Source organism: Dermochelys coriacea, chromosome 10 (genome assembly GCF_009764565.3).
Source record: "Dermochelys coriacea isolate rDerCor1 chromosome 10, rDerCor1.pri.v4, whole genome shotgun sequence".
NCBI lineage: Eukaryota > Metazoa > Chordata > Testudines > Dermochelyidae > Dermochelys > Dermochelys coriacea.
Genome location: NC_050077.1, coordinates 34,466,106 through 34,477,059, shown reverse-complemented (window position 1 = coordinate 34,477,059; position 10,954 = coordinate 34,466,106). Strand labels below are relative to the sequence as shown.

Here is a 10,954-nt window from a genome sequence, read left to right as displayed (position 1 = left end):
AACACAGGAAACAAAGAGCAGGAATAAATGGTTGTTTTTTACAGTGGAAAGAGATAAATAGTAGGGTTCCCCCAGGGGTCTGTACTGGGACCAGCGCTGACCAACATTTTCATAAATGGTCTGGAAAAGGGGTAATCAGTGAGCGGGCAAAGTTTGCCAGTGACACTAAATTACTGAAGATAGGTAAGTCCAAAGCAGACTGCGAAGAGTTACAAAGGGATCTCACACAACTGGGTGACTGGACAATAAAATGGCAGATGAAATTCAATGTTGATAAATGCAAAGTAATTCACATTGGACATCATAATCCCAACTATACATACAAAATGATGGGATCTAAATTAGCTGTTACCACTCAAGAAAGATATTGGAGTCATTGTGGATAGTTCTCTGAAAACATCCGCTCAGTGTGCAGCACCAATAAAAAAAAACTAACAGCATGTTAGGAACCATTAGGAAAGGGATAGATAATATGATAGTGAATATTATAATGCTACTATATAAATCTATTGTACACCCACATCTTGAATACTGCATGCAGTTCTGAGATGCAGCCATCTCAGAAAAAGACATATTAGAATTGGAAAAAGTACAGAGAAGGGCAACAAAAATGGTTATGGGGATGGAACAGCTTTCATAAGAGACAACTGAGGGGGGATATGATAGAGGTCTATAAAATCCATGAGTGGCATGGAGAAAGTGAATAGGGAAGTGTTATTTACCCCTTCACATAACACACAAACCAGGTGTCACTCAAATTAATAAGCAGCAGGTTTAAAACAAGGAAAAGGAAGTACTTCTTCACACAAAGCACAGTCAACCCGTGGAACTAATTGCCGGGCATGTTGTGAAGGCCAAAAGTATAACTGGGCTCAAAATAGAATTAAATAAGTTCCTGGAGGACAGGTCCATCAGTGACTATTAGCTAAGATGGTCAGGGATGCAACCCCATGCTCTGGGTGTCCCCAAACCCGTGACCACTAGAAGCTGGGACTGGACCACTTGATAAATTGCCCTGTTTTGTGCACTCCCTCTGAAGCATCTTGCATCGTCCACTGTCAGAAGACAGGATACTGGGCTAGATGGACCAATGGTCCAACGCAGCGTAGCCATTCTTATGTTCCTATAGGTTTACAATTGTGTATTAAAGAGGCACTTATGTCAAGAGAGAGGACTTTGGGCCAGATCGGGAGTTGGACTCCATAAAATCTATGACTTTAGGCCAGAAAGGACCAGATTATCTTGTCTGATCTCCTGAATATCACAGGCCACCACTAGTGCCCAGCACCTGTATATCAAACCCAACAACCTTTGGGGATCTGGGCCTGTGTGCCTCCTGGAGTCACAGCTCCCTGCTGAACATCCTCTTAGATTGAAATGGAATGCTACATGTGGGGGACACCACAAGCCTAATTAAAGAGATATTCAGATGGAGCATTGCATGCTGGGACCTGTCATTTCCCAAGAACATATCTAAGTATCATTATAATTTATTATGCAATTTATATTTATAGGGCACTCACCTTAAAAGTATCTTTCAACCTTAATCAGGTTAGCTTCAGAATAAACTAGGGCTGTCGATTAATCATATTTAACTCACGTGATTAACTAAAAAACATTAACTGTGATTTTAAAAAATTAATCACGATTAATCACACTGTTAAACAATAGAATACCAATTGAAATTTATTAAATATTTTGGATGTTTTTCTACATTTTCAAATATATTGATTTCTGTTACAACACAGAATACAAAGTGTACAGTGCTCACTTAATATCATTATTTTTATTACAAATATTTGTACTGTAAAAATGATAAACAAAAGAAATAGTATTTTTCAGTTCACCTTATACAAGTACAGTAGTGCAATCTTCTTATTGTAAACGTGTAACTTACAAATGTAGATTTTTTTTGTTACATAGCTGCACTCAAAAACAAAACAATGTAAAACTTTAGAGCCTACAAGACTACTCAGTCCTACTTCTTGTTCAGTCAATTGCTAAGACAAACAAGCTTGTTTACTTTTATGGGAAATACTGCTGACTGCTTCTTATTTACAATGTCACCTGAAAGTGAGAACAGGTAGTCGCATGGCACTTTTGTAGCCAGTGTTGTAAAGTATTTATGTGCCAGATACACTAAACATTCATATGCCCCTTCATGCTTCGGCCACCATTCCAGAGGACATGCTTCAATGCTGATGACACTCGTTAAAAAAAGAATGTATTAATTAAATTTGTGACTGAACTCCTTGGGGAGAACCGTATGTCTCCTGCTCTGTTCTACCTGCATGCTGCCATATAGTTCACAGTTATATAGTTAGCAGTCTTGGATGATGACCCAGCACATGTTGTTTCAAGAACACTTTCACCGCAGATTCGACAAAATGCAATGAAGGTACGAATGTGAGATTTCTAAGGACAGATACAGTACTCGACCCAAGATTTAAGAATCTGAAGTGCCTTCCAAAATCTGAGAGGGACGAGGTGTGGAGGATGCTTTCAGATGCCTTAAAAGAGCAACACTCCGATGCGGAAACTACACAACCCGAACCACCAAAAAAGAAAATCAACCTTCTGCTGGTGGCATCTGACTCAGATGATGAAAATGAACATGCGTCGGTTCGCTCTGCTTCGGATCATTATTGGGCAGAACCCATCATCAGCATGGACGCATATATTCTGGAATGGTGATTGAAGCATGAAGGGACATATGAATCTTTAGCACATCTGGCATGTAAATATCTTGTGATGCCTGCTACAACAGTGCCGTGTGAATGCCTATTCTCACTTTTTTTACACTTTTACTATTTCTTTTGTTTTTTACAGTGCAAATATTTGTAATAAAAATAAAGTGAGCACTGTACACTTTGTATTCTGTGTTGTAATTGAAATCAATATATTTGAAAATGTAGAAAAACATCCCAAAATATTTAAATAAATGGTATTCTATTATTAACAGTGCGATTAATTGTGGGATTAATCGCGATTGGTTTTTTTAATTGTGCGATTAATCACAATTAATTTTTTTAATCGCTTGACAGCCCTAGAATAAACATTTTACACACAAAAAAAGGAGGAAGTATGTCCCAGATATTCAAAGGTATTTAGGTGCCTAAATCCCATTGATGTAAATGAGAGTTAGGTGCCCAAATACCTTTGAGAATCCAGGACTATGTGTTCCGTGCAACTTCATTCCACCCCCACATTGCAGCAGCAAACTAGTTAACAGTCAAGGACAGATAAAGCTGTGGACTCCCAGCTAAATGCAAGGGATTTTAGAACCAACAGACACCAGGAAGCCTGGACAGGAGGGGTGTCTTATAGCCAACTCTAAAATGGCTAGGCTTGGGTTCAGACAGATTCACTGGGCACAGCTTTCAGAGACAAGGGCCCTCTACTCTCACAAGTTTCCCCCTCCCACAGTCAGTGGAAGTGTTTCTGCTGAATGCAGGTGATGGTGGGGTACAGGGGTAAGTCACTCTCTGAGATAGCTGGGACATAGGCCAATTAGGTATTTGTAAATCAGAGCCAGCACTATGGATTTTGCCAAGAAATGAATGGCAGTCAGTGCAGACAGAGCACAGAACACCCCTGTAATATCAGTTTGCCCTACTTACATTGTGAGTAGCCACATCCTGTACTAGCTGAAGTTTTGGATTAGCTTTCCTGGATAGTTCCAGATACAGTTACATTGCAACCATCTAACCCATTACTTTGTTATCTCGGGATCTTTTCCAGGACTGAAGGAAAGGACACAGTCTCTTAGCCAGTAAAAGGTGAGCTAAAGAGTGGGTTTTAATGTCCCCCTTTGCTTTCTTATGCTGTATAAAAAGGCCTGAAAGTTTATTTTTCTACTTGTTTTTTTCTCCTCGCAAATATAAGGAATGTCGTGTTTGATCTTCTGACTCTTGTTGGAAGATTTCTTGTATGACTCAATATGTGTATTAGGAATTCTCCTATCCCTTAGCTAAAGGGGCAGGTGTGTTGAATCTTTAATAAAAAAACATCGTTTCTTTCTCTCTCAAAAACAAATTAAAAATGCGAAGTGTTAAGCTACCCGAATAAAGATGACATTGTCTCTCCTTTAATCAGGCTTCACTTTCATGGTATCTGTGATGTCACAATCCCACCAGTTCTCCTGTCACCTACAGGTGGAAATCTTGGGAAAGGGATGAGTGAAATAACATGATGAGATTGCAACCCAATCAGCTAGTAAATGTTCTCAACTGAGGGGGCAGGTACAGACCTCACCAGTTCCTCAAAATATTTTCTCTGACCAATCAACTTCACATCCATCTTATCCAGATGGAACGCTAGAGAATTAGCTTTTATCCACCTCCATCTCTGCCAGACATTTGGTCAAGAGAATGTAGTTCCATCCGTCAGATACCAGGGGGATTAATAATAAGTACCTAGACAGATATCAACCCAGTGAAAAGGAGATGGGGAACAGAATAGCATTAACATATTGATGACATTGGAGTCTTGAGACCCTCCTAATCTCTCGGTGGCTTCATGTATAAGTTGAACAAGAGGGGAGCCGAGACTGGATCCCATCAAGAGAATTCCACACCTGAGCGCCATTGGGAGGAGGAGCACGTAGCTACCACCGCCCTTTGGAACATCTCCATTAAGCATTTAATCTGATTCTGTCCAGTCCTGTCAGGCCCCAGAACTCTGCAATCAATGAGATCAAAGACCTCAAATAGACAGAATTATCAGCAAGCATGTCTGGCCTCATCCATTCCCTCATGCAGGGCTAGAGTTAGACACCCTGCCGCCCGGGGCTGAGGCCTGAGCCCAAGCAACTTAGCTTTGTGGGGCCGCCTGTGTTGTGGGACTCTGGGCAAGTGCTCTGCTTGCTACCCCCTAACTGTGACCCTCATGACACAATCAACCACCAAGATTAACAGCATTTCCTTGTCATACCTAGGTCTGAAGTCTGAATGATTAGTATCCAAAAACTGAAGGATATTAGATGTAGTTTGAGATATCCCGACACCAGCTTTTCAGTGACCTCCCCTAGAAAGGGAAGATTAGAGAGTGGCAAGTAATTAGCAAGAACTAGGGTCAAAAATGGCTGTAGGTTATTGGTAAGCTACCCATGGTGTCCAGTGAGGATGATGCAGAGGGAGGGTGCAGAACATGTATGGGTTAAGGATAATAGATTGTTATACTACCTCCCCTTCCCCCCAGGCAGTTCACATTTCTGTCCCTGGGCAGATCCATTTCAGTCCATCAGTCTCTAGGTGAGATCATCCCTGCAGGTCCTCTGCCCAATGAGGAGTGTGGGTGGGCCATGACTTCAGAATGGAGTAGCTTGTGATCAGAACATGATTGAAGCATCTTCCATCATGCCAAAAATCCAGAATGAGTCCCCTTGCATGGGCACAGCCTGTTGTAAGCCACTGGTCTCCCTCAATAAAACAAAGGTATCATTTATGAGCATATGAAAGATACTTCAGAGTGGCAGCTCCAGGATCAGTCCCACTATAGGGGGTCTGTGATGTTGTGGGGTGGTCCATATATACCACAAGGATTCCTACACCATCTCTCTTTATTTGCTGTATATCACACCCTATTCACCATATCTCAAGACTCATATCAAGACCTTGTCCATGAAGGAGTAGATCTCTAGTGCATGCCTTACCTCTGACATGCAGAGCTTGGTCACTCCCCTTCCTGCCCATCCCTAGGTTCATGTGTCACCGAGACACCAAATGGTGTCAAAGTACAAGTACTCCTATTGTACTTTTACGGACAAATGGCTGTACTAATTCACAACCAAGGGAACTATCCAGCCATGGGTCTGTAAAAGTACAATAGGAGGCCTGTAGCAGGATGGTCATTTGCCTGGCACCCCCTCGTGGCCAAACACGTTTTCACATGGCTCTCGCTCTGTTCCCTTTCTTCAGGAGCAGCATACAGCCTCCCAAGGCTATCACCAGCACTCCCCTGAAATGGGGTCCGTAGCCTAAAGTAATTCAAATAGACCTTAAAGTCACAAATGCAACATCCATCGTACTAGATCCATAGTTCATACCCACCTCCAATGCAACCGTCATGCACAAAGCCCGTATTCCACTCTGCAGACACCTTGCCTACCTCTATCTGTGCTCACAACCTTGGCATTTCCGGCTGCCTTTTACATTGACAACACCTGACTCCTCTCAGGGGAGTCTCCTCTTGCAACAGTGGTAGCTTAGACCCAGGCTCTCCAGCCCCTGGGCAAGCCCCTCTGACACAAGGCCTCAACTACAATCAGAGCATGACAAGAACTGGTTTTATTAACATGCTGTCTGGCTTTGGTCGGCTGAAGTCTGGAGTCCTTGTCTACTGTTGTCTGGTCATGTAAGGAGTGGAACTCAGGAGTGATCTAAGGGGCAAACAATGAACCCCTGCTGACCAGGCCATGCCTAAGCTGGTGACACCTTACCCTATTGCCCCTTGCTGGCTGGGACAGGGAAGGGAAACCATGGAACCTGCACCTGCAGCCTCCCAGAGCAGCCCCATTGCAGTCATGGGCCCAAGACCCCATGCAGGGCACATCCCCTCCCGCAGCTCAGGTCAGAGCGGAGCTTTGCTGGAGGCTGCCCTCACTCAGGCAGGCTCCTGGCCCCACTGGTAGCACAGCACTGGGCATGGTTAGCAGGCGGCACCCGGGACACATCCAACCAAGGGGTAAGGCAGGGGGCCGCACCCTGAGCATCACACAACCACCCGTGACCCAGCCAGGGGCGTGGCCTAATGTAAATAGGGGCGGGGTCTGGCTGGGGCGGGGCCCGTGGGAAGGAGGGGTGTGGCCACGTGCAGGGGCGGAGTCTGTTGGGAGAAGGGGGCGCAGCCGGGCACAGGGGCGGGGCCTAGGCGGAGTAGGGGCGGGGCTGCGGGCTAGGGGAGGGCGCGGCGGTGGCAGCCTGCGCCCGCGGGAGGAAGCCGCGCCGAGAGCCGGCACCATGAACCGCTTCAAGGCGTCTCGGTTCCGGCACGCGGCGGCCAAGCCGGCCCGCAAGGAGGTGAGTCCGGTCGGGGCAGGGCCGCCCCCGCGGTGTGCGTTGCGCCCCGCCTGCCGCCTCATCTCGGGGGGACCCTGGGGACCCGCGGTTTCCCAGCCCCGCCCCCGGGACCCCACGACCCCCCCCCCCGCCTCTCTGGATCCCTGGGCCCCTCTCCTCTGCTTCCCCCACCCCACGCCTGGGAACCACCCCTGCTTCCCCTGGGGGGGGGCCCAGCCCCGGAGGCTCCCTGGACCCCACCCCATTTCTCCCATCCTGCCCTGACCCCTGGTGGTCAGTTTCCATCCCCTGCCCCACAGGTTGTATGGGGCAGAGGGCACACGGCTCCCCCCTTGGAGCTTCTTTCCCGGTGCTCTTGGGTGCAGGTGCCAGGTAGAGCTGGGTGATGCAGCTTGAGGGGCTCTGACCTCCCATGATCCTGGGTTGGCTGGGTGGCCCCCAAAGTGCCTTGTCCCCTCCCCTCCAACTCCCTCCCTGCCCATGTAGCCTGGGGTGATGGGGGATAATGTTTCTTTTGGAGGTTCCCCAGTCACAGGTGGTCCCAGGCAGCCTGTGGCTGGGATGAGCTCTGGGGTCTGAGTCTGTCTGCTCCCTCGGTCCCAGTTACTGCACTGGGGTCCAGTGGAAGTAGAACCCTCTGCTTGCTCTGGTGTCAATGGCCATGTGTGGTGCAGGATGGTGGAGGTCTGGTGCCTAGGTCCTGGAGTGGGGGGCTCTTCCCTGACAGCTGGTGATCTCCAGGTGCCTGTCCTGCTGTGAGTGGATATGGGCCATTCAGTTTGGACTTATCAGCGCTTCTGCTGTTCGCATCCAGAGTTCTGAACGGCATTGCATTTCCTGGGCTTTATTTGATCTCAGGCCATCTCCAGGCTGTTTTCTTCTGCATCATTTTTAACTGTCAGAAATCAGAGAATAACTCTCATCCCATCAGCCAGTCCCTGAATACACATGCCGGTTTTATTTTTGGTATGAAAAAATCTAACTGGAAAACAAGATCCAGCTGACTTGAAATGAGCTTTTAGTGACTTAGTTGCTATCCAGGCTGCCTGGTTGGCACCCTGTCTGTAAAACACAAATACTGTTGTCTTCCTGTGTTGGATCTTAGCATTTTTCACCTAGGATTATCTGCCTTATTATAAGTGTTCTCCCTGGAAACTTTTTTCCTAATGACACTGCTCTGCTAGATATTATGGTGCCATGTGGCTTTGAAATGTTAAGTTTACCACAGTGTGCTGTTCCAATGGACTTCTCAAGGAGTTGTTTGCAACTGTTTTCAGTTTAGGTTTTTGTATCACAAGATGTTCTCAGCATTTCCGCCCTCTCTCTTCCTCTCAGGGGTTGAGTAACCTCTTCCCTGTGATGTAGAGCTTTTCTCTACAGAGCAAATTTCTAGCTTAACCAGCTAGGAAATGAAAATGTTTCAACATGCCCTTTATGCTAATGTGGCAGAGACTAGCTGTATGCAGCTGTGCTACCAGTGAATTAGAGCAGGAGGTAAGGACACTGCATGACAGCGATCCACAAATGCAATGCTATGGACAACTTCTCTCAGTACAAACTGGGAATCTTGGGTGTCAGACACTCTGAGTGCAATAAGCCACAAACTTAAGCATTAAGAAGCAGAAGAGTGAAGATGGTCTAACAAGAGCCTCATCCTGCAGCCTGTTTACATGTGGTGAGTGGCCTCGTTGGCTTCTGTTAGCCAACTCATGCAAACTGGGGCTAGAGGATCAGCCTCTTAATTTGGAGGCACACTGCTTGTGTTCTACACCTCAGTTATATAAGCCTAACTAGTAACTGTATTATGCAGGAACGGCATTGGGAGTTAAGGATGTTCAGCGTGACTTTCACATTTCCTCACTCTTGCAAGTGTAAATTGGCGGCCATTAAAGGCAAAAGAAATGTATTAATACCCAGCTACTTCCTTTACATAAACAGAAAATTGAACCTGCTCCTGTGATACCAGGGGACTGCCCAAGTCAATTCTGTGCCCGAGTGGTGCAGAGTGGAACTGTGCAGTCCCGTGATCCTGTAGATAAGGAAGTGAGGGTGCAGACTTGTGGATAGCTTGCTGCAGTGCTGTATGGTGCACATTGCATGCACACGTGAGAAGCTCTGAACTACTACATTAAAAATGATGAAAATATTTTGTGCCTGTGTAGTAATGATCTCCCTAAAGCATCTAAAGTTCTGTGACTCTCTGCCATGTTGTACACAGCCTTGCACTTCTATAGCACCGTGCTGGTGGGGATCTTGGAGTGCTGCACAGGCCATTCACCCCAGCTCAGTTCACTCACCCCAGAGGTGGCTGCCTTTTCATGGGTTGGTAAGAGAAGGGAAGTGATACTTCTGAGCGCTCAGAAATGAGAGGTGCTATATAGCTTGTCAGGGTTGTTTTTGTATAGAGCTGTGTAATTGCACATGGCACTTTACAGTCACATTGGACAATGTCTCTGCTTCCAGGTGCTCACAGTTCAATAGAGAGCGATCACAGAGCACGCTGGCTAACTGTTAGAGTATCTGCAAAAAGAAAAGGAATACTTGTGGCACCTTAGAGACTAACAAATTTATTAGAGCATAAGCTTTCGTGAGCTACAGCAAGTGAGCTGTAGCTCACGAAAGCTTATGCTCTAATAAATTTGTTAGTCTCTAAGGTGCCACAAGTATTCCTTTTCTTTTTGCGAATACAGACTAACACGGCTGCTACTCTGAAACCTGTTAGAGTATCTGACTCACTAAACAGAAGCGCGGTTGGTTTTTGTTCATTGGGCAGCAAAGTTTAGCTTTAAACATTTAACTATCCCCCCCTCACGCAGTTGATCTAATGTCCATTAGAACTGTTTGAGCCAGTCCTCTTGTGGGCAAGTGTTGTGCAAACTTCTCTCCCCTAAATCTGCTGTTCTGCTCCTGGACACCACTTAGCCCTGCTGATGCACCTCTGTCCTGGCCTGTAGTCCCTCTGCTATTCAGGTCTAGGCTCAGGGCATAGCTCTTTGTCTGCCTGTCTCCGGCACACAGTGCTTCCCAGTGGCAGTGTGAAACTGACCAAGATCGCATCTCTTCTGCAAACTCTGTTCAGGAGCACAGGGCTGATCCTGGGGGAAGGGGGGGAGGGAGCTGGAGCAGGAGGGATCCTGAAAAGAAAAGGAACAGCTAGAGAAGAAACTGGGAAAGGAACAGGAGTAGCAAATGCCTTGGGGTGCATTGCTGTTGGATTGTCCACTGGGAGACCAAATTTTGTCTAAAAAAGAAAAGGAGTACCCGTGGCACCTTAGAGTCTGTGTGTATTCAGACCAGCAGATGGCTAGGACTAGGGGACAGGACCAAGAGAGGAAGTATTTCCTCGTACTACTCTAGTGACCCCATCCTGACCTGCTGTTTCAGGGCATGGGAGGTTTTTTGACACCCTGTTATGAGAGCCATAAGGGCTCTAGATTAGCCCTTCTGGGTTAGATGGCCTTTTTTGGGTCAGGGATGAATAAATAAAGGGAAGGGGACTAGGGGCTTGTGGCAAAGCCCCCCTTGAGTAAAGAGCTAGCAAAGTGAGGGAGGAGAAACGAGGGATGTGAGAGGAGGATGGCGGAACTGACTGGGGTTGTGGAGTTTGTCTGAGAAAAAAGGCAGGCACAATATCCAGGCAGGGAAGAGGTGAGTGAGTTGGGTAGCTGTAGGTGGAGATGATACTGAATTTTTCGGCTACCAGTCTAATTCCATTTTGGTTACCCAGCTAGTCGGGGTATGGTGCATTCTACCCTTTCCTGAAGTAAATACATTACCTTTAATTATGGCCCCTCTTCTTCCCTGGGTGCAGGAACACTGTGCTCAAGTGGTACTGAAGTGCAGACCTTGAATCTGTTGCCAGTTTGAAACCTGAATCTCTTCCTAGATCAGACAGAACAGGTCTGAAGGCAAGGTGGCTCAGGCCCTGCTGATAA

The 10,954-nt window shown here is 46.5% G+C and overlaps 1 protein-coding gene across 2 annotated transcripts in view; it reads left to right on the top strand.

Moving 5' to 3' along the window:
* The first annotated feature begins 6,884 nt into the window (after positions 1-6,884).
* CORO7 (coronin 7) overlaps positions 6,885-10,954 on the top strand; it is a 173,961-nt gene continuing 169,891 nt past the window's right edge. Inside the window, exon 1 of one of the 2 annotated variants that reach the window (XM_038418793.2) lies at positions 6,885-7,019. In XM_038418793.2, the coding sequence (XP_038274721.1) occupies positions 6,960-7,019 (60 nt within the window). In that variant the 5' untranslated portion in view covers positions 6,885-6,959. The remainder of the gene's footprint in view (positions 7,020-10,954) is intronic. The other variant, XM_043493220.1, reaches the window with a different exon arrangement.